This window comes from Sphaerodactylus townsendi, linkage group LG03 (genome assembly GCF_021028975.2).
Source record: "Sphaerodactylus townsendi isolate TG3544 linkage group LG03, MPM_Stown_v2.3, whole genome shotgun sequence".
In the NCBI taxonomy this organism is placed as follows: Eukaryota; Metazoa; Chordata; class Lepidosauria; order Squamata; family Sphaerodactylidae; genus Sphaerodactylus; species Sphaerodactylus townsendi.
This window is the reverse complement of record NC_059427.1, coordinates 123,063,390-123,086,854: the sequence shown is the minus strand read 5'-3', so window position 1 is coordinate 123,086,854 and position 23,465 is coordinate 123,063,390. Positions and strand designations below refer to the sequence as shown.

Sequence of the window (23,465 nt, the reverse complement as noted above, 5' to 3'; positions counted from 1 at the left end):
CCGGGCTGCGATTCAGGCGTCAGGGGGTGTGACTCCGGTGGGAGGGCGCGTTGCAAAGGGGAGGAGGGTCGCTGCAGGGACTCGATCTAATATGGAGCCTTTCGTGCAGTTCTGCAACACTTGTAAACCTGTACTACGTAGTTTTTTTTTTTCTTTCCTGGAATAAAAGGTCTTCCGTGGTAGTTGATTTGGGGGGTTTGCTCCGGCCCAAAGCAACTTCTTGCCGTCTCTTGCACGTTAGTGACAAGCGGGTGGAGACACTCATCCCAGAGAACAGGGTCACATTATAATGAGCAGACCCATTGATTAGGTACCGACCAGTATAATAGCCATTTGTTACATGTTTATGAGCACGTATACCTGAGGTTATAAAATTAACTTGGTTTCTTTGTTCTGTACCCAGTTGGACTATGTGCCAGCATATAGCACTATGCAGTATGTAACAGTATAATGTAGCGTTTATTGTTTTTCTCCATGTTACCCTATATCTCATTAGCTAGTAAAGTTTTTGTTAAGGAACTCACTAATATCTGGATCTTTATTGGCATCTGCTAAACACTACTCCTTCTGCTTCCCCACCCCAGATACGCCCTTGCAAAAATGATTGCCTTTTCAATTCCCCGTAGTGCTACAAAAGAGGAAAGCTGGGGTCAGTATGCCGAAAGCTTCCAGGGCCAAAGTTACATGTAACAAGTGGTACAGTCAGTGCTTCCAGCTCACTTTCCCCGCAGCCACGCAGCAGCTGCGGAGGGTGGCATTTGAAAGGTCTGCAAGGTTTGGGATATGGGGGAATTGGGGTATGTTCCCTTTCCTGAACATTTTTTTTAAAGCCAGACCTGTTTCAGGGCAGTTATGTGCATGAAATACTGCCCACGCAGCTCCAAAATGTGGTAAACAACTCCCCTGGGGCCATTTGAGCTTCGGAAAAAAGTGCAGGAGGAAGGCAGTAGGGATGGCCTGGCCATTTAATTTACAGTGAAACTTCTCAGAGGGCCACCAGTGGCCAGGAGCAAGCAGAGCCACGTTGTGACCAGCACCTCAGAGGTCAAATGGTCCATAGGTGTCAAACTCGCGTCCTCCAGATGTTATGGACTACAGATCCCAGTATTCTAGCTCTCTGTTCTTCTAGGTCAGGGGTAGGGAACCTGCGGCTCGAGAGCCACAGGTTCTCTTCTGCCCTTGCACAGAACTCTTCTGCCCTTGCACTGCGACTCCACGAGCCGAGCCACCGGCTTCATCCTTGCCTGCCCTGCAGGCAGCAGGAAGGGCGCACCAACTGCCTGCGGCTGGCTGGGCCGCACCGCGGGCTTCCCCTCTCGCTCGCCCCATTCAAGCGGGGCGGGTGCTTTCCCAGCGGCCGGCGAGGCCGAGCCGCTGGCCCCATCCTTGCCCGCCCTGCAGGCAGCAGGGCGGACGCATCCATGCGCTTCTCAGAATGAGTGGAGTAAAAGGTTAAAAAAACCCAATATATATAGTGTTATCTTTATTTTAAATGTCAAAAATTATTTGCGGCTCCAAGTGTTTTCTTTTCCCGTGGAAAACGGGTCCAAATGGCTCTTTGAGTGTTAAAGGTTCCCTACCCCTGTTCTAGGTTGTCTGAGCATCATTGGCCACACTAGGAACTGCTACTGTTCCTGTGCTGTCTTTTCAAAGCTATTATGGAGCATCTAGATATTTGTTTGCATAAAAGACTTCTCCTAATCACTCAAGAGAATAGAAGAGGCCAAGCCTGCAATCATAAGAACACTTTCCTGGGAGTAAGCTCCATTAAATAAAACTGGATTTACTTCTGCGTAGATCTACTAGGTTGCACTCTCAGGTTGTCAAAGATCGGCTGGGTCATCTGTATAGTGGTAAATGAGCAACAAACAAGCCAAAATTACTCCCAGCTACCTCGCTGTGCTTTTTTACTATAGTGGCAGACAGCACGTGTATTATTCTGCTCATTGCATAGCATTCAAAACATGTATTTGTTTTGCACTATAAATGCAACCACTATTCAGCAGTGTATTCATGCATATGTCCTGGATTTTGTTCTGGCATTGAACACATGTCTTCCCTCACCCCCAGGCCATTAATTGGAGTTGCCAGGGACCAGACTTAGAATCAAGTGTATGCAAAAGCATGTCTTGTTTTACTCAGCTATAACTCCTCATCTTTAAAACTGAAAAATGCTTTTTCCCTATCCTGTCCTGCAGGGAGAGCCAACTGGGACTCAAACCAGTTGCTGCGGAAGCAGAAGGCACTGCGTTGCCTTCCAGCTGGCTCCATCAAATTCGAGTTCCTGATTGGTTTCCATTTAAGTAAATACATTTAGGATTGAAGTTAGTCAGCTTAGTGGGCAAGAAAGTGTACCCACAGATCACAGCCATCGTTTCTTTGTACCGTAAACCATTATCTGTCTGTTTGAAAATGCGTGCACTGGAAAATGATTTTGCAGAATGAAATATTTATTGTGCAAGAGATGACGGAATGAAAAGCACTCTAGCTATCATCTGCTAGCCAGAATTGTCTCATTTGGCTGCTCTGTATGGTGGGGGATGCTTTGCACCAAACAGAGGCATTGTTACCACTGATAGAGAAAAATAATAAACCTTGGCAGACAACAGAATCATCCCTTCTCATTTTCAGAAAGCCTGTTAAACCAGGAGGTTCATTCCATTCCAGTCTTGCTCTGAAGCAACCTTAATAGTCAATTAACAGCTCACTATTCTGTACCTTTGATACCTTTTATACTCAGCCATCCTACTAGGCTCTTCAGCTGGCATTAAGAGCTCTTTCAAATTAACCTCCTCCTGTGCCTTGCTGACTTTTGATCATTGATTCTCCACTTGTGCAGCTGAGAAAAGGAGGGAAATATTCCCATGAAAGTAAACAAGATAATTTTAAGAGAGTACATTGTTAGTGAGGCACCTGCAGAGGGAAGGTTGCCTGTATAGACATGCTTGTTTTCTTGTATGTAGACATTTGCCATGGAAGGGAAGGGTAATGATATAAGCTTAGTCTTAATTAGGGCTTTTGAGTACTCTGCAAGAAAAGGAAAAGACCCCTGAGTTTAAGAAAAATGTGTTTAAGCAAATTGCAAAGAGAGGCCTGAGCTGGGATGCTGAGACAGGTAGAAGCAGGAAGCTGTTTAAGAAATCAAAGCCCCATTCCAACAGCTGTTTTTATTAAACTGTGTTGCTCAAATTACAGATTTATACCCAAGGCTTAGTTAGAAGTATAATTGCCTTACATTTGAGATTCCAGTTTTTAACAACTAGATTTCATGTCATTTCAAAGATGTTAATTGGACCTGTACTTTTCCTCACATTCATGTCCATGATATTCTAATTTTTGCAGGCAATACTTTAATGCTTGATAGCTAGGATATGAATGACTTCAGTGCAATCCACAGAGGGCGGGGGGGGGGGGTTGTGAAGCCAGCATGACCCCGATGTAGGCATCATTGCTGGTCCATGTGGCATAAGTGGCACTTATACTGCTGCAGGACAACCTGCTGGCCTTGGGGAGCTAAACAACTCTGCATCTTCTGGGTACCATCGCAGCTAGTGTGCCAGCACTCCTCCATTGCAGGAAAGAGCACTGGTGGCAATGGCATTGTTCCCAGGGACAAAACCAATTTTCTCAAGGCTTCTAGCCAAGAAATGTCCTCTTTTGCTGATGGTGACTTATGCCAGCAAAAATGCAGATGTAGGCCATTGGGGTGGATAGGGCCCTTGCAGAGGTAGGTTTCTGTTTATTTTACCTTTCCGCACTGCCAAGAACTTTCGTGGAGATGGCGGCTGGTTCTGTGGCCCTCTGCTGCCCAACTACCCCCATCGAGTGGACTGCCTGTGTATGGATGGTGGCTGGGAAGATTATCCTTAGCCTTAATTTCTCATCTATCCATCTCAGGCCATCCTCTGCAAAGTGAGAATATTATGTTGGCCTTTGGTATAACACTCTTGGAAGGGTCACTGAGATTATATGTGAAGCATTCTGAACACCCGAAATGTGGCATCAAATGCTAGAGATTATTATGTGGGATACGATCTGATTCCCCTTCTTTGGCTACTTTCACGTTCACACCACCCTGGACTGAAACAAATGGGAGGGATGGCTGGCTGGCTGGCTGGCTGAACTTAAGCCATATGGAGAGTTTTAGGTTATCTTTTAAACGGTTTTTTGCAAGTTTTTGAGGGAATTGTATTTATTGTGGCTTTGTTGGTTTGATTAGACCTGTTATCTTCAGAAGACCAGAATTTTGTTTTTGTTTGTGTATTATACAAGATGAAATAAACACTTTACGACAGAGTTGGTGGCAAAATAGCCAAGACAATGTTTGCATTGTTTTGGCCACAAAGCTTTACTGGAAAAACTTCCATTGGTACAAAACTCTCTGGAGCCTTCTGTGGGTCACGAACTGACAATGTGACTTAGCACAGGCATCCTCCAGCAAGTTGTTTACACACATGAAAGCTAGAACCCTCTTTAAAAAAAAAGAAAAGCAAAAACTCCAAATTCTGCATCATGTTCTGAAGCTTCCAGTTGGAAGCACATCATTCTAATTCATACCTCTAAATGCATTCAGATAATAAGAGGCAAGCCGTAGGGGCTAAAGAGTCCCCAGATAAGAGTTAATTTCCTAAAGTGGGTTTAAATTCTCATACACTTGGAACTGCACAGTGAGGGTATATGTGCTGGTGCCTGGACTAAAGGGGATCTAATTAGAAAGTCTGATTTAATACATCCAGTAGATGCATTTTTATGTTATTTAGTTTTTGACAAGCTTCTACTGGTTAAAAATTCATAGCAGACTGGCATTGGACAAACAATATTTTTAATATAGGCTTTCAGGAAGCTACATCAAAATAGTATCCAGGTCACAAAGACTCATAGCGACCTAGGTTAGCAGAAGTGTATTCAGTTTCACACCCTGACCCTTTTTGCTTTGGGTTGATTATTACACATCAATCGAATGTAACCTGCATCACTGTGACCTTTGATGCTTGGATGCAAAAGCAGATTCTCTTTTCAGCCTTCCTTCTTGGTCTGTTGTTACCTGCTGTAGCTTCAAGCCACTTTACTGACAGCTAGATAAAGAGGACTTCTCAAATCTAAAATGATACATGTCGTTGAATGTATCAGATGATATGATAACCATCTTCAAATACTTGAAGGTTGTCATATAGAGGATGGTGCAAAGTTGTTTTCTGTCGTCCCAGAAGGTCGGACCAGAACCAACAGGTTGAAATCTTTTTTTAAAAATGTTTGTGGCTAAATCTTAGGATGAACTGCTGAGCAGTTCAAATGTTTTCTCAAGTGGAACAGGCCTCCTTGGGAGATGGTGGGCTCTTCTTTGAAGGTTTTTAAGCAGAGTCCAGATAGCCATCTGACAGCAATACTGATTCTGTGAATTTAGGCAGATCTGAGAGACAGGGCTGGAACAATTATGTCAGTGCTTGGCTCTTGTAGCCCTTTCTTATGTGCCAAAGGCTGGGGTGGTGGTGGGGGGAAATGGTGCCCGGGGGGAAATGGTGCCCCCCCCAGTGGCGCTCCACCCCCCTGGCACCCTTCCACTTACCTTAGTACTTTATATGTCCTAGCAATTCATGAGTTTGCTAAGAGTTTGCTGCTACCTTAGAAAAAGCAGCCTGGTGGGAACTACACTTCCCAGGAGACCTTGCAAGCCCAAACTCCTGCAGCGAGCCCAAACTTCCGTGGGGCTCGCAAGGTCTCCTGGGAAGTGTAGTTCCCAGCAGGCTGCTTTTTCAGCCAGCTGGTATTTGCAGCCAGCTGAACTAACGTAAGTGGGGGCATGGGAGCGATTTTCTGCCTCCCATGTGACCACAATGCTGTGCGCCTGGGGCATGTCCCCACACTCTGTTGTAGCTCCGCCTATGACCCAAGGTAATGCTGATCGTCACTTTTGGATCAGGAAGGAATTTTCTCCAGGCCAAGAATCACTTTTCCTTCCATCTTCAGTGTATGGAGCAGGTGTCACTGGGGATGTGGCGGGGAGGGAGTAGCTATGAATTTCCTTCATTGTTCAGAAGGTTGGACTAGCTGACCCTGGAGGTCCCTTCCAACTCTTTGTTTGTTTCTTCTGTGTTTCTATTTGACACCTTGATGTGATGTACAAACTTTTATTGTAAATCTATACTGCATTGCTATGAATGTCAGAGGTTCAGAATTTCATGAGTCCGCATGTGCTGTCAATACCATGTCATGATAGAGCACGTTTGAAACAGTTTTCTAGTATCTGAAAACTTGTATTGGTTTTCCTCTTATTTTAATTGGAAGATTACTCCATGGGGGTACTAAAGGGAATTGGCTTCTTTAGACCTCTCTGATAACACTGGATGCTAGAGGAAAAGACTTGGACTACATAAATTTGTACATGGTTTTATAGTCGCACAGTAAGTATATCATTTAGCTATTTGTTTGCTAAGAATATGTTTTAAAGAGAGAAGAAGAGTTTGGATTTACACCCACCTTTCTCTCCTGTAAGGAGACTCAAGGTGGCTTACAAGCTTCTTTCCCTTCCTTTCCTCACAACAGACACCTTGTGAGGTACATGGGACTGAGAGAGTTCTGAAGAACCGAGACTAGCCCAAGGTCACCCAGCAGGAATGTAGGAATGCGGAAACACATCTGGTTCACCAGATAAGTCTTCCACTCAGGTGGAGGAGTGGGGAATCAAACCCGACTCTCCAGATTAGAATCCACCTGCTCCTAACCACTACACCACACTGGCTCATTTACTGGATCGAACACTTAATCCAGTTATTACAGCACTCTTACTCCCACAATGGCCAATCAAAGTTCATAAGCCAGGGACTGCAGTATATTATCTTTGAGCATGGAAGTTCCATTTATAATCTTTAATCTTTTTAAAGGAAGAAGCACACACTTACGCAAATTGGTATCCCAGCTTTCAGCTTCCAGACTCAAATGAACAAGCAAAAACATGTTTCTGTCTCTCATTGTTAGAGTTGCCAACTGGCTACAAAAAAAATTTTTTTACAGGATGGAGTTAAACATCACCTATTAATTGCTGCTAATCAAATTGCTGTTAAAAAGACAGCTGCTAGGGCAGCTTCAAAAGCCACCAGCCCTCTTTGTGATTGCCCAAGTTGGAGCATCTACGAAAGGCACAGAAAAAGAGTTACTGTATATACTCACATATAAGTCGAATTTTTCAGCACATTTTTTGTGCTGAAAAAGCCCCCTTCGACTTACACTTGAGTGAGTTGTATTTTAAAAAAATATTTTAGGGTTCTTACTTTGTCAGTCACCAGGGGGCACAGTTTTTAGGCTAGCGGCACCAAAATTTCAGGGTATCATCAGGCTGATGATACCAGCCAGGTTTGGTGAAGTTTGGTTCAGGGGATCCAAAGTTATGGCCCAACCAAGGGGGTGCCCCCATTGTTTCCAATGGGAGCTAATAGTAGATGGGGCTACATTTTGAGGGTCCATAACTTTGGACCCCTTGAACCAAACTTCACTAAACCTGGGTGGCATTATCAGGATAATCTCTTGCTGATACCAGCCAGGTTTGGTGATGTTTGGTTTAGGGGATCCAAAGTCATGGATCCCCAAAATGGGTGCTCCCATCCCCCATTGTTTCCAGTGGAAGCTAATAGTAGATGGGGCTACCCTTTTGAGGGTCCATAACTTTGGACCCCCTGAACCAAACTTCACCAAACCTGGGTGGTATCATCAGGAGGGTCTCCTAAAGATACTCTGAAATGTTGGTACTGCTAACATAAACATTCCTCCCCTGACAGGCATCCTCAAATTTTCCCCAGATTCTCCCTTTAAATCATCCCCCCCTTCTGAGTGGATTTAAAGGGAGAATCAGGGCTTACAGAGCTAGTTTACTGTTTTTCTTTGAAATAAATATTCAAAAACATTTAACCTACTGATGCCTCAATTAATGTAATTTTATTGGTATCTATTTTTATTTTTGAAATTTACCAGTAGCTGCTGCATTTCCCACCCTCGACTTATACGCAATAAGTTTTCCCAGTTTTTTTGTGGTAAAATTAGGTGCCTCAACCTATATGCAGGTCGACTTATACACAAGTATATTCGATAAGTCTAGTGTGTGAAGACTCAACAAGCATTGGCTGCAGGATCTGAATTTTTGTTGTTGCCAAATTTAGGATGGTTCTGCATTAGCTCTGAAATCCAGGAGAAAGTTCCCCTGATTTTGTTCTACTGCAGCAGATGTAGCAATGCAGTCAGTGGCTCAGGACCGGTTGTTAAATTATTTGAATCCCACCACTGCATAAGCCACTATAGTTCCAGTGGATAAGCATCCTAGTAATGCCATCTTAAGGAGAGCTACTCAGTAGGGATTACTCCCAGGAAACCGTTCTTACAATAGTATTGTGTATGTGTCTCATAAAGGAAGCAGAAAGTCAACAGGGCCGAGCTCTAAAGTTGAAAACTGGCATGGAGAAAAAATGTCTTGTATGGAATGTGTGGAAATGAAAAAAATGTCTTGTATGGAATGTGTGGAAATGATTAGTTGAAGCTTTTCATAGCATGGAGATAAATCACATCCCATTAAGCCTTGGTTAAAGGACTGTTTTCTTTAGGTCAGCTGGCAACTCTAAGCACCATCCAAAATGGTGAAGATATGTTCTGGGCCTGAGTGTAGTGCCTCAAACTTCTAGTGCTGGGAGTAAATAAAGGTAGTCCCCTGTGCAAACCCCAGGTCTTTACTGACCCACAGAATGACAACACATCACATTTACTACGCAAACTTTGTTTACAGCTTGGTTTGCCATTGCCTTCCCCAGTCATCTACACTTTATCTTCAACAAGCTGGGTACTCATTTTACCAGCCTTGGAAGGATGGAAAGGTGAGTCAACTTTGAGCCAGCTACCAGAAACCAACTTCTGTCAGGATTGAACTCAAGTCATGAGCAGAGTTTTGACTGCAGTACTGTAGCTTAGAACTCTGCGCCGTGGAGCACTGGCGAAGCTACCAGGTGCCGGGGGGGGGGGGTGCCGCACACTGGGCGCACGGTTTTGGGTCACGTGGGGGGGCGGAAAATTCCCCCCAGACCCATCCCCCTTCCCCCACGGTGCCCCCCACACATTACAAGCAGTCTCTAGTGGGAACTACATTTCTCAGGGTCTCCTGGGAAATGCAGTTCCCACCAGGGCCTTTGAAGCCTGGAAGGGAACAGGCCTGTTCTCCAGCCTGCATGGTTTCTAAAGTAAGTGGGGGGGGGGTGCCGCGGGGGTCAGGCGCCGTGCCGCGGGGGGGGGGGGAGCCAGAGTGTGCACCAGGCGCACTCTGGCCCAGCTATGCCTCTGCCGTGGTGTTCTTGAAACTACGTTTGACCTGAAATAGAGAATGGTGTTTTTTACAAACACTTTTGACCCTGTAAAAAACATCTACCCTCATGATATTTCAGGGGGCTGCACGCAGGAATATAGCTATGGTCCATTGCAAAGGAAAAGGAGATTTGATGCACACAAGGTCATGAAGGATGAAACCTCAAGCACATTTGAACACTTTATTGACAGTGTATTAGTTTTCCTACGTTCCATTATAGCCAGAAAGTCTGTTATTTGTACGATAACTGATGTGATAGTGCTTATGCATTGGCAATAAAGCCACAGTGATTGTATCACATACCAACTCTGAACTGGACCTGGTGGATCAGTGTTCCAGAGTCCTGCAGTTGCAACTTGTACTGGCATGCTGAAACTTGAAGTTAAGAGACAGCTGGTAACTGGGATATTAACTTCATGCTGTACATACTCTCCTTCTATTCCAGTGTATTGGTCTCCAACACATATTTTAATATCTTGAAAGAACCTGGGTGGGAGTAGCTGATTGAAAAACGAAAGCCAGTAAATGAAATATCTATCTGGGTCCTTCCAAGATGTTGAAGCATGTCTGAGAATTGCCCCAAGACCACTGAGCACAATAAAACAGTTCCTTGCAGATCAAGTTGCTTGAAGCCTTTATTCAATAAAGGCCTCCATTATTTGCCTCCTTAAATGGAGTCCACATTTTTCTCATGAGCTTCACAAAGCCTGGTTTGCTTATTCCAGTGGTTCTGCACTGTGTGATCAGTTCTTGCTGGGACATTGCTTAGTTCCTGGGATTACATCCCAAATTTTGGAGTTAAGGAGCAAAAGCAATCTAGGGAGAGGTGACTGGAAAAGAGACTTTGGTCAAGCACGTAGCTAAGAGGTCATCCGTGGAGCCAGCAAGGTGGAAACAAGATTCCACAAACAAGTAGTGCAATTTTAAAAAGTCATTTGACTCAAAGTAGGCAAAGAGACATTGGATTCCAAACAAAAGAACACCAAGTAGAAAGCTGTGTGACTCCAGGAACTGGGAACTTCTAAGTATGAAGTGTGATTGCTTCTTCAGAATCCTGAGCATCTCAGTCTTGGGTTTTTATAAAAGCAAGTTCATTATTCAATGGACATTTAGTCATTTCTTTCTATTAATTCTATTTAAAAAATTAGAATTTGGTGAAACTTTTAGTGATCAGGTGGTTGGAGATGAGTTGTTCTTGCTACCTGATTCTGTTTCCCATAATGATCATGTTATCACCCACCCCGTTACGAGTCATACAAATGTTTCCATAGATTTTCCAGTCTTTATAATCTTGCTTTGCACATAATTTTGAAACATAGCCTCTCTCTCCTCCTTACTGGTGCCCAACAGTACATTTCAAAACCTTGCCTATACTTTGCAACCAGCACAAAGAATGCACAAGAGGAATATTTATGCAAGCTTTTTTATGGCCATAAAATCTGGGTTTCCTAGTTGCAGACTTCCCCGTAGTGGTACTGTGTAACTGAAGCTGAGAAAAAAACTTTTTCTTAGTCAAGCAATCCAATGACGGTTTAATTGGCAAAAGAAACGTGATTTCTTCTCTTGTACGTAGCACCGCTATACTTGCTGAGCTGTCCTGATCTCCAGAAGTGAGACTTTACCTTTGTCATGCATGCCACAGAACTGCAAGCTTTGGGAAAAGTGTTTGTCTTTTCCATGCAACTTACAAAAAAACCTCTTTTCACTACAGGGGCAATTGTGAGTTAATTAATGCTTTATCTCAGTTTATGTGTGTACCAGGATATAAACAGCAGTGAAGAACAAAGGCCCTCAAAAATTAAAGCCCTTCTTAAGGGGGCTTTATGCCAATCAACGCAGTGCCAGCTGGTGACCAGAATGTCCCTAATACCACCAGAAGCAGCGTTCAACATGAAGGAGCAGCTGGTTCTTCAGTTAACTCTTCAACCAAAGAGGTTCATGCTAGTTTGTCTCTGTCCTGAGCAGGACCTAGGAGAAGAGCATCCAGGGAAAAATGTCCTCCATCCCAGTCTATGAGCCAGTGCCTTTGAAGCTTTGGCATGGGAGGATTTCCATCGCAGCTGGGGAGGACAAGCAAGTTGACACAATGCTGAGCATCTTCTTAAAGAAAAGGGTTCAAACTGCCTTGAGAAGGTAGTGGTGGGGGACCTGAGCCAGACAGTGGTAAAAGAGGTTGAGGCAAGTTGGTGGGTATTTCTGGGAAAGGCCTTGCTCCAGTCTGAGGGAAGGCACTCATGGAGGCGGGGAGTGTCATTGCTGGTGGGATGCTGCTGAGCGGAAGGGGGAGGGAAGCACTGTAGGTCATGGAGTTCACGGTCATTCCCATAGCTACACTGGGCACTGGGGAGTTGGTTCGCATCTGGTTGAGAGTTGGTTTGGGCTGGTCCATGTTGTTGAATGGATTGGTAGGAGAGGGAGTGCTGAGACCTGGGAAAAGGAAAAAGAGACACCATCACAATCTCCAATACAGATGTAGCATTCTAGGTCAGAGGTTTAGGCCCTCAGATTTCTGCACAAGAAGACAGCAAGTTTCACTGGAAAAAAAAAATAGTCGCAAGCAGAGTTATACCCTTTTGAGCATGGTAACTTTCAATTATATAACTTTGCTTGGAATTGCTCTGAAAGAAACCTGTATACTCTTTCAAGGTCTGAAGTACCTAGTCATTAGCGGAGTTATTTAGAATCACAAACACAGACTCCACAAGTGATCTTCTCTAAAGGTCAGATGAAAGAAAGCACTCCTTCCCACAATGAACAATTTTCAAGACTCAGTGGCACACCATGTAATGATGGTCACTAGCTCAGATGGCTTTAAAAAATGATTCCACAAATTCATAAAAGACAAGCCCATCACTGTCTAATAGCCATAATTATTAAATGGATCCTCAGTGCTCAGAAGTTCTGAACAGAAATTGATGTAAGTGGGGCATTAGGGGGAGGTTTTGGAATCAGTTTGTTTGTACATCTTCAGGGCATCTGGCTAGTCACTGTGAGAAACAGGGCTGGACCAGATGGACCTTTACTCTGATATAATAGTGCACTTTTTATTCAAATAGCAGATATTGCCTAGGCCCTCCAGTAAATCTCTGCTTGCAGAAGATATTTCTGTCAGTTTAATGGGACTTCCTTGCTGCCTCTATTCTGTTGCAATGCAAAATATAGGATAGGGAACCCACAGAAATAGAATGAGGCGTGAGTTGGAAGGAGAAACCAGCAGCAGGAAGGAGGAACCAGTAAAAATCTTCCTCTTCTTTCCATTAGCACAACTTTTCAACCCACCAACTCCTAGTACGTGACCAGGACTGATGCTGGGGATTAAAAGGACCAACAAAATGAGGAAGAGTGGAAATTCTGTGGTGGAGGAGACTGCACAGTGGATAGTTGTTGCTCTAGGCTGAGGGCTCAATGCACACAAGTGTAGGTATAAAATGATGGCCAGTAGGCTTCAGTAAGACAGCAGGCCTCAAGTAAGCCCATATGGAATCTCCCATGGATTTTCTCTTCCTATGACCTACCTGACAAGAATGGATTACGAGCTTTCAAGCTTTGAGGAGCTGAGATCAAAGAGTCTAAATTAACCAAGGAAGAAGCATTTGGGCCAAGAAAACTTTCTGGAGTTTTGCAATCCTTTTTGTCCTTGGAATCTGGAAGAGAGTCTCCTAAACCTGTAACATCAAAAATGTCTGTATTCTTGACTCCATTCTCCTTGGTGCTTGGAATAAGTTCCCCAAACAAGTCCATATCTATCAACAAAAGCAAAGGGAGAGAGAGAGATGGGTATTATATAATGGAAACAATCCATGTTTTCCTTCAGATTCTCATTTCCCCACTAAACTTTTAGTCAGAATTTCGAAACTTCAGCCTTTACTCTTATCATTCCACCATTTTCCCTTGTGGCTGCAAGTAATTTTTGCTTCTTCTTCCATGTGTGTGAGTGCATGTAAATGAGAGCGAGAGAGAATGATGTACCTCTGCACATATTTGGCATGTAGAAGATTCCTGGTTCAATCCCCAGCATTTCCACTGAAAGGAATTTTATTATTATGACTGGAACAGAGCTCTACCTGATGCCTTTGATAGCCGCTGTCACTAATAACAGACAACATTGCACTAAATATTCCACTCCTTGGATTCTGTATAAGGCATTTTTCACATAATTTTCCTTATGCTTGGAACTGTTTTTTTAAACTCACACTCATACATTCACAGTGTATTGTCACTCAATCTGTACTTCAAGGTGTTCTCATTTACAGACAGTTTGACTGCAAAAATTAAGTTGCTCCTAAAACAAGTTTCATGGATAACCTACTCTGAGCTAACTCTTGCAACGTGAATACGCACAGACTCGTATTTATTTAAAACAGGGCCAGTCCCCAGCACACATGAAGGGCTGATTGCAAATTCTGGACTCTAATGATAAAACTGATGATGAATATGTGAGCAACTAGCCATGACTAAGGTAGATATTTTAGGATGAATGCAATGAAATAAACACAGTCATAGGACTGTGGTAGGTACAGAATCACTCCCCCCACATACACACAAACACACAAACATTGCCAATATTATAGGAATATGCCTAAAAATGCCACAGGAAGGCAGAAATTAGTCTCCATGGCAGGGCCGGAGTGAGGGGGGAACTGCGCCCGGGGCATGCATGTGCCTGGCGCCCCTGCCACACCCATGCCCCGGAACGCCCCTGCCACGCCACGCCCCCACACCAGCGTGCACCCGGTGCATTTCACCCCACCCCCACAACGCTACACCACTGCTTCATGGCCACCTTCACACTTCTCATAACCATCTCCCTCTTTCCTGGTTCCTAGAATGTGTTAGAGGTTCGCTTACCTACGGGGCTGTTAGATTTCACAGATGATGGAGCCTGGTTGTTGTCATGCTCTGGATGATCCACTTGCTCTGGTAGTTTTGCAAACAAGTCAAAAGTATTGCTGCCTATGAACATGCAAAGATAGAAAGAAAACTCAGCATCTCTCTCATCTGACCCTTGGCATCTTCTTTCCCCACTACAACTTCTCTTGGATTCAGGAGTACAGGGGAAGTGGGGGTAATGATCAATCTGTGTACTTGTCTTTGTTTTAGAAAACCAAGATGAACAAATTTCCTCCAGACATTTTGGGAGCACTGGAGAGATAGTAGTAGAGATGTGCTCATTCTTTCTTTCCATCATCAGTGCATCACTTGGACTTGGGAGCCTAACAGTGCAATCCTAAACAGAGCTACATCCTTCTCAATCCAAAAAGGTGTAACTTTGCTTAGGATGGTACCATAAACCTAGCAGTGGCAAAGGTACATGCTTAAGTCCACTTGCAATTCTCTGTCTTACTATTTGTATCCTCAACAGCGAGAAGCCTCAAAGACAGAAAGGAGCCAGAGAGAGCTGAAGAATCAGTGTCACAAATGAAATGATCTCATTTCTGCCTCTTGAGCCAATAATTCAAGCAGAGATTACCCTTAACACAAGAGAACAAACCCAGGTACAAGTCATCCTAGGTAAGTAGGCAAGCAGTACATTTGTAAAGCTGACCAAAAGCATTAGAGGAAATGTTGGGTGATAGTCATAAAAATAAAACCATAGATCTACCACCTTATGAAGCCTTGAAAAGGGCAGACAAAAGCAAGATTCTCTTACTAGTTGTGGAAGGCTTATCAGTAGTGCCTCCCCAGGGATCAGCAGCAGAAGTAGGGCCTGCAGCAGCAGAAGCAGGCGGTGAGGACTTTCCCCAGGGATCTGAAGATGAGACACTTGAAGACAGGGACTTCATTCCCCATGGATCAGAGGATGAGGCAGAAGAGGAAACAGGCGGAAGATTCCAGGGCCCTGAAGAGGCTTGACTAGTAGATGTTATCACCTGACTGAGAGGATCCACAGAAGACACTGGAACCCAGGGGTCTGCAGTGGGACCCCAGGATGTTCCTGTTGCTTCCACAGTGGATTTGGTGTCTGAAAGAAGAGTCACAGATTTTACAGGAGAAAGTGCAAAGTAGATTAAAATGCAGTCAGGATGGCACAAGGTGGGGCGGGGGAGGGAGGCAGAAATATGAGAAGTCAGGAAGAGATGGATGAGGGCAGAGGGCAGGAATGAAGGCTGTAATAGAATGCTCCTTACTGTTAGGCTCCCAAGAACTGGACAGGGACAGAGCTGGAGGAGAAAAGGCAGGAGAAAAGGCCGTGTCATGGTTCCAAACCTCAACTGATCGAGGATAACCCCCACCTGGAATATCCCATGGGTCAGCTGACGTGTGGGTAGAGGTTACAGGTGCTGGTCCAAAAATATCTGCCAGCTCCAACACAGAAGACTGCAAAGATACAGAGACATAAATGTATTAGGGTCCACAGTGTGAATGGTTTACACATGCGTAGTATATTACAAGTTCAGGAGCCATCAGAAAGTGGAGATCACACAGACACATGTGGAGAGCATAATCTTATGATGGTCTTCCTTCCTTAAGAATTTCAACATGTAAAATTCTGCACTGGATTCCATGCTATATAGGACTCGAGTTGAGAACTGCCTGTGACACAGTATTGCTTTGCTGTTAAAACTAAGGAAGTGTCACTACGGCCAATGCCTCGAATGAAAGCTGCCAAGACACCACAGGTGACCCACTCTGAAATTAGCAGATTTTATTTGCAACAATTAAAAACAAACTGCCCCGTGTGCTTGGATCCTAAACACATACAAGAAAGGAGTTGGGGTCAACAGGAAGGAAGATAAATCTGCAAATATTTCTGCACCTTCACTGCCAGACAGCTGAGCATTGGTACTGTATACCTGGCCTTTCTTCATCTTATCTTCTTCTTCCTCTGCACCCAGGTTGCTTTCTTCCAGTGCCTTCTGTAACAGTGAATTTTCTCCTTTCCACGCCCTAACTTCCTGCAATCAAAATGGACAGTTCTGAGTCAAGTACAAGAAAATGAAAAAGAAAGGATTCTTCGCTGCTAGCAAAGCTCATCTTTTTTGCTTTACGCCTTTTCAACAGCATATTTAACAGCAGCTTCAATTACCTAATATATGTATAACCCATGTTAAATGTTCTATGAAGAACAGTTAGTCTTTAGAACTGTGAAAGTTAGGAAAGCGTCAGAAGCAAGAAGGAAACAGATGTAGCTTGCAGCGAGATGGGTCTAGAATTCTCTCATCTGAAAAACCATTCAATTCCATTCCTAAAGAGAAGTTGCGATCCTCTGCGCACTTACTTGGAAGTAAGTCCCATTAAATTCAAAGGGTTTTACTTTTAAGTAAATGTATCTAGAACTGCCTTCATATTATGAAATAGATAAACTAATCTATGTGTTTTGCATAAATTTATCTGATCCTCTAACTGAAATATCACTATTTTCCAGAATGTCATTAATTATGACATGGATTAGAGGAGAGAGAAAGGAAAACCCCAACCTACCCACTTTTGGTGAAATTCCTCACCTGATTCAGGATTTCTTCCACAATTATAAGAACTAAAAAAACCTGAATTTTATTTTGCATTAATATTTTTAGGATTCTAACAATGTTAGCAGATTCTGAGGTGGAAAAATAAACAGATGAACAGAAAGTCTGGATAGAGCTGCATTATCTCAGGAAGATGCAAAGTTAGGCAAAAAGTTGCCCCATCTAGAAAGGTGTGAAGTCAAGAAGAGGAAAGTTAAAGTGCCCTTTCACCACCTGGGTTTGAGATACCTTCTCGTGCTCCTGTTTGCTCAGGGTAAGCGCTATCTGTAACTGCAAATCTTCATCTGTACTGGACACTGGAGGAAGAGGCTGCTGACAATGAAGGAGAATTGGGTGAAGGTTTGCTCCAGGGTTCTGCATTTAATCTTTCATTCTGACTTCCAACCTTCCCTTCTCTTTGTGATCAAATAGCAACAGGCACTGAATCCAGTCTCACACCCATCTTCTGTTCTTGCCCATTAAGCAACACACACGTGACAATGTCACCAAGTCAGTTAAGCCATTCATCTTGTTTCTCTTGTTTTTGTGGCTATCCACCCACACGTAGTTTTTCTTCTTCATCTGAGATTGTACCCTTCTATTCTGAGGTGAGACACTGGCCGATTCCATACAAAGCAAATATAATGGGTGCGGGATGGTATATGATATAACCTATTTTGGGAGTGACTTCACACAGGTCCCACCCCCCCAAAAAAAGTCTGCCCCAATTTATTTCCCTCAACCCAGGATTTTCAAAAATCGCTAAACCAGCAAGCCTTTTGAAAAATCCTGGGTTGGAGCCACTGCCGTGCAAATGGCCAGGCAAGGGGTGTGTCATTTCCCTTCCATCCACACCTACATCCACAGTCAGGAAGAATTCGCCTGCCATTGCCCTGCCATTGAAGGGAGCCCCTTTTTCTTTTTTTTATTTTGCAGGTTGCACCTGTGCAGCTACACAGGTGCAGCCAGTTGTATCATGGGACGATTGGTATGGCTGTGGGGGTTCATTTCAGCATGCCTGCATACATATGTGTTGCAGGAAATTTAAAAAAGAGAGAGAAGCATCTCCGTGCGAAAGTGCAATAGCAGGCCAGATTGTTTCACTGGGCTCCAATTGTTGCCTGCGTGGCACACATGTGAACGGGAAAAAGGAAAACGGGTTCCTTTGCAATGACTGGAATCTGTCATACATTTGCTGGGCAGACTCTACCCAAGTACAGCTAGTGTTTTCTAGTGGGTAGACGGATTTGAGAAGCTGGAACATTCAACCCAGCTCAACCGTGCAGTCATGACAGGAAAAGGCGTTGGCTCAGTGGAAAATCATCACATTTGCATGCAGAAGGATCCAGGTTCAGTCCCCAGCAACTATAGTTAAAAGGGGTCAAATAAAAGGAAAGACCTCTACCTCAGACCCTGTACAATGACTTCTTGTCAGAGACAAATACTGACTTCAATACACCAGTGGTCTGACTGAATGTATGATACTTCATGGAAGTCTTTTACAGAAGTTGGTTTGGGGAGAATTTCCTGACTGTTCACATTCTTCCTCAGCCCTCCCCCCCCCCCAAATTCTATTATATAGTGCAGTGATGGCAAACCTTTTTGAGACCGAGTGCCCAAATTGCAACCCAAAACCCACATATTTATCGCAAAGTGCCAACACGGCAATTTAACCTGAATGCTGAGGTTTTAGTTTAGAAAAAATGGTTGGCTCTGAGGCGTGCGTTACTCAGGAGTAAGCTTGGTGGTAGTCAGTGGCTTGGCTTTGAAGCAACCTGCAACTCTTCCAACAGGTGAATCACGACCCTAGGAGGGTTTACTCAGAAGCAAGCCCCGTTGCCAGCAACCGAGCTTACTCCCAGGTAAAGGATCGCGCTTTAGTTCTTCGCATGAAAATCAATTGGGTTTAACAGTGCTTAAAAGGGTTATCTACACTGCTTCCCCAAAACTAGGTCTTAGGTTTAATGCTAATAATCGAGCCCAGTGGCCCAGGCCAGCCTAGATGTGTGTGGGGGGGGGGGCACTCTGTTTGCGTGTGCCCACAGAGAGGGCTCTGAGTGCCACCTCTGGCACCCGTGCCAGAGGTTCGCCACCACTGATATAGTGAGTACCTATAGTTATAAAATAGTCATATAGGCTTCAGTACTTAAAGCAAAAACTTAACCTTCGCTTAACAAGAGAGGGTGCCATTTTATCTACGTGATAATATTGCTGTCCTAATACAAGCCCTTACAATACATTGAAATTCTTTTGGCATTATAAACGTTCACACACAATATATGACATTTCCAAAAGCAAGTCTGTGAACTATGCTGAATGTCTTCCTTCTTTCCTTTCCTCCATGTAAATATAATTCTCTCTCTCTTTTGCTGTTTGGTATGTTTAGTTAGAAATTGAATAATATATCAAATATAGATAATTTGAAAAATGCTTTGTTTTAGCAAACGGCACATTGGTCAACAAACTTTTAACTGTCCTTCAATATACAGTTCAATGTTATTTAGAATGTAAACCAAACACAGAATCCCTTTTTGCACTTCCTACCTATCATTGCCCTCCCACCCCCTAGTATCCTAAATGTACAAACAAAATTCACTGGATGACTTTGGCCAAGGCACTTTCTCTCAGCTTTCACTGCCCATCTGAAAATAAGTACCTCTTTCATGAGGTCTTTGCAAGGACAACTGAGATAAGGATTGGATTGAAATACATTTTGTACACTACATGAACTGCTTTGTTTATAATAACATTCTCAACGCCTATCTCCCCTCTTTCAGTCAATATTGATTCTGAAATGGCAACCCTGTGTTCCTGTACAGGAAGGTTCCTAGAAGGGAGGTCTCAGGACCTTGCTGTTTGAATTTGGTTTTTACCTCAGTCTTTCACAACTTTGGTTCTTCAAGGGTATTGCCTAAAACACAGAACCAGCCTTCCTACCTAGTCAACACTTATCAGCTGGTCCCAATGACCAGACCAGCTCCCTGCACTCTTAGTATTGAGGAGCATTTGCTTCTCTTAATGAACTGCTATTCTCTGCTGCTTGAGAAAGGAACCTGGTCACTTTCCCCAGCAGTGTTACCTTTTTGGAAATTGACTTCCTACCTATCTTGAACTGCACTATCTGCCACTGGCCCTTGTGATCTTCATTTCCTGCTTTTGCAATTTGACCTTTGCCTGCCCTATGCTACTGGGCTATGGCCCTGTCAAGAGTAACAGCTCCTCTATGGCCCAATCTAATTAACATCTGACATATCCTTCCTCATCTTGAATTGCAACGTGTCTTTTGTTGGCTGCTGCAATGAGTTATAGGCTGCTTCAGCCTTACCCTTTCTAGCACATTGCCACAATATTTATCTTCACTTATATGCACTTTTTCCTTAGGAAATTGCAACAACTTTAAAAAGTCATTTATCAAATGCATTTACACTCCATATTGTGTACACCCATGGCGTAGTACCAACGAGGCGGGGGGGAACCGGGGGGCCGTGGCGGGGGCGAAGGGCGCACACGTGCCCCAGGCGCAGTTCCCCCTCGCTCTGGCCCTGGTACACCCAATACATTTAGATGCTGCTATGGAAAAATTGTTTCTCCTTCCCCCAAATAGGTACATAACGTGAGTAGGAATCATGGCTGCAATTTTTACTGATTGCTTATAAAGAAATTTGCAGATGTACTTGACAAGTCATAAAGAAGCAGACAAATATACTTAAAATTCAAAAAATTAAGTCACTGGGCTTACACAGACCTAGATAAGGTCTGCTGGTACTGTGTTGGATTGTGGCCAAAGTGCCAGATGAGTGTATTCACGATAGCAACGATGAGGATTGAAACTTCTGTTAAACCTAGCTGAAAACTTCCTATTTTTTTCTGGCTTAGTGTTTATCACAAAGAGTGGGAGGTAAGAAGATATGATGCAGCTTGTCCCTTTTCCTTTGCAAGAAACAGGAACAGACTGTGTAAGACAAATTCTGAATTACAGAGCACACTAGATGTGGCTGTTTTGTTAGCAACACAATGTAGATCTTCTTTGGAACAGGAGACTCTATTTAATCACTAGATTTAAGAATGTTTTAGGTTTAAAAAGGGCTTGGACTGATTTATGGAGGAGAAGTCGATCTATGGCTACCAATCTTGATCCTCCTTGATCTGAGATTGCAAATGCCTTAGCAGACCAGGTGCTCAGGAGCAGGAGCAGCAGAAAGCCATTGCTTTCACCTCCTGCACGTGAGCTCCCAAAGGCACCTGGTGGGCCACTGCGAGTAGCAGAGTTCTGGACTATATCGACTCTGGTCTAATCCAGCAGGCTAGTTCTTATGTTCTTAATAAAACTTAGATTAAATATAAATAGGAATAATGGAAGTCTTAAACTAGTTAAGCAACCTAGCATGTATCTACATGGTAAGTATTTAAAATGCAGTGACACAGAGCTAATTAAAGACACAAACTAACATTCATGAAGCATTGGTATACTCTTTTCCACTCAAAGATCGAAGAAGAATTGTAAATTCATCTGCCACTTTCTCCTGGACCTTATTGGTAGTAGAATGCTCCACAGGGGTCCTAGTGCCTGCATCGCCCTTACCACTTTGTAGGAGGTTGAGGATTAGGTCAGGGAGAGTCACACAAAGTTATGTTTTATTTTTCCCACATCCCCTCCCCCACTGTAGAGCTCTTACTTTCCTTTTTGTTATGTCAGCCATTTTGTGTTAACTTCAAGAGCCTCCATGCTGCTACCTCCACCATTTGCAAAATGTTTCCAGGAGTTTCCTCTGCTTGCAGGTCATTCAAAGGCCATTTCAAAGCAGATGAATAAAGTTTGTTTTTCCTGGCGAACCCACACGTGTGTCATTTTTTCCTCTTTTTTTGTTTTAAGTGAGAGATTTTCATAACTATGTTGATATCAACTAAGAATTACAGCCTCTCAGAGGGCTGGTCTACCTCCATTAAGAAGCAATGGGTAAACCTAGCCTCAAGGTCTACCCATTGCTTTCAATTGCAGATAAACCTGCCCAGGTAGACCAGCCTTCAGAGCAGCTGCAATTCTTAGATGGCGTCGTCATAGCTACAAAGATTTCTTATTTAAAACCAAAAGAAGAGAGACAAAAATGACACATGTGTGAAATCAACCAAGAAAACAATCTTTATTCATCAATTTTTTTACTTTAAAATGGTATTCAGATGAGCTGCAAGCCAAGGAAACTCCTGGGAACATTCTGCAATTGGCAGCGGCAGCACAGAGGCACCTAAAGCGGATACAAAATGGCCGGAGCAACAAAAAGGAAAATAAGAGCTCTGAGGTGGGGAGGGAGAAAAGGCATGTTTTGCTGATAGTCATTTGATACAACTATAAATGCTCTTTTATCAAACTACCATGGTTAAACATGCACAGAATGATGATTTTGATGAAGGGTGTGCTTGTTTGATTCTTTAATGCTCATAGACATTTAGGACTGTTTTCATCTGGGGAAACATGGTACTTTCACTTCTGCCGCACCATGACTGACTGCACTTAGATCTTTCGGTGGAAAAGGGTACAAATAGAGATAGTTAAAGCATCCTAGCTATATGACTGGTTGGAGGAAGGGAAAGAGGAAAAAGTGTAAGAAGCAGGAAGCAAACTTAACATTGCATTCTGGGGACAAAACAAGTAAATATGTAGTATCCATATCCCTATCTGACGGGCTTTCTCATATACTGCCCCCTGCAGGAGCTTCTTCTCTTGTCCTTGCTCTCCTACAAGGTGCTTGCCCTGTTTTGTTGTTGTCTCCCAGTGCTCTGATTAGTAGTCTAATGGAGTTGGCATGAGGAAAGAGGAAGAACACTGCCATGATGGCCAGGAGGGCCAGTGAATTTCTCAGAGGATCCAAAAGCATCATTGGGCCACTGAAGTCACCACCAGTGTTCACATTAAAGGGAGTGATCTGGTAACTGCATACCCACCTATAGCACCAAGTTTAAGACCTGCAGTTAACAATGCATTAGTATATCATACTTGGTGCCTACAGTACTAGTTTTTCATTTTTTGTTTGGACTTTTAGGTAGCTGGCTGGCTTCCCAAGCTAATGTAACCAGATAGCTTGCTTTAGTGGCTGCTGTGACCCTTCTGTCCTTCCTTGAAACCACAGTATATCAAGTGTTATTCCAAAACCCAGTTTCCTCCAACAGGGCTGAATTGCAAGAGAACTGATGGCAGCATCAGCACGTATGTGTGCTTTGCTATCCTAGCAAAAAAAAATTTCACCCTGCTTTTTTGGTAGAATGAACAACTAAGACAATTCCTGATAAGAATACCTCATTTTCAAGCGCTGTCATTTTACTGCCTTTAGGACTATTACTATACCTTTTTCAGGATAAAAATGACACCAGATTTGAGAATTCATCCGCCATTTCCTGAACTGTCTCTGTTCTAGAATGCTCTGTTTGGGACCCGGTGCCTATTCAATTCTGTCCCCAAGCAGAGCATTCTAGAACAAAGACAGTCTACTCTAGGAAATGGCAGATTAACTGTCAAATCTGGTGTCATCTTTGTCCTGAAAAAGGTATAGCAGGTAGCATTGATCGTGTACTTTAAAAACACACAATACATCAGGGTACTTATTGCCTTTAGCTCAGGTTTATCTTTAGACACTAGTTTAGACTTGGGCCCCTTCCGCACATGCAAAATAATGCACTTTCAATCC

At 43.5% G+C, this 23,465-nt stretch overlaps 1 protein-coding gene and 1 long non-coding RNA gene across 6 annotated transcripts in view; one reads left to right on the top strand and one right to left on the bottom strand.

Annotated features, from left to right (window-relative positions):
• Positions 1-10: 10 nt before the first annotated feature.
• LOC125428071 lies at positions 11-17,559 on the top strand. The gene is made up of 3 exons (XR_007243764.1): positions 11-130; positions 14,700-14,848; positions 16,174-17,559. It is a non-coding gene; the product is annotated as an uncharacterized LOC125428071 (long non-coding RNA).
• The window catches only part of EPN3 (epsin 3), a 40,928-nt gene continuing 26,967 nt past the window's right edge, over positions 9,505-23,465 (bottom strand). Inside the window, exons 4-10 of one of the 5 annotated variants that reach the window (XM_048487668.1) lie at positions 17,035-17,118; positions 16,132-16,233; positions 15,466-15,655; positions 14,988-15,299; positions 14,186-14,290; positions 12,853-13,080; positions 9,505-11,764 (exon numbers count right to left, since the gene is read on the bottom strand). In XM_048487668.1, the coding sequence (XP_048343625.1) occupies positions 11,439-11,764; positions 12,853-13,080; positions 14,186-14,290; positions 14,988-15,299; positions 15,466-15,655; positions 16,132-16,233; positions 17,035-17,118 (1,347 nt within the window). In that variant the 3' untranslated portion in view covers positions 9,505-11,438. The remainder of the gene's footprint in view (positions 11,765-12,852; positions 13,081-14,185; positions 14,291-14,987; positions 15,300-15,465; positions 15,656-16,131; positions 16,234-17,034; positions 17,119-23,465) is intronic. The other 4 variants (XM_048487671.1, XM_048487669.1, XM_048487672.1 and 1 more) reach the window with 4 other exon arrangements.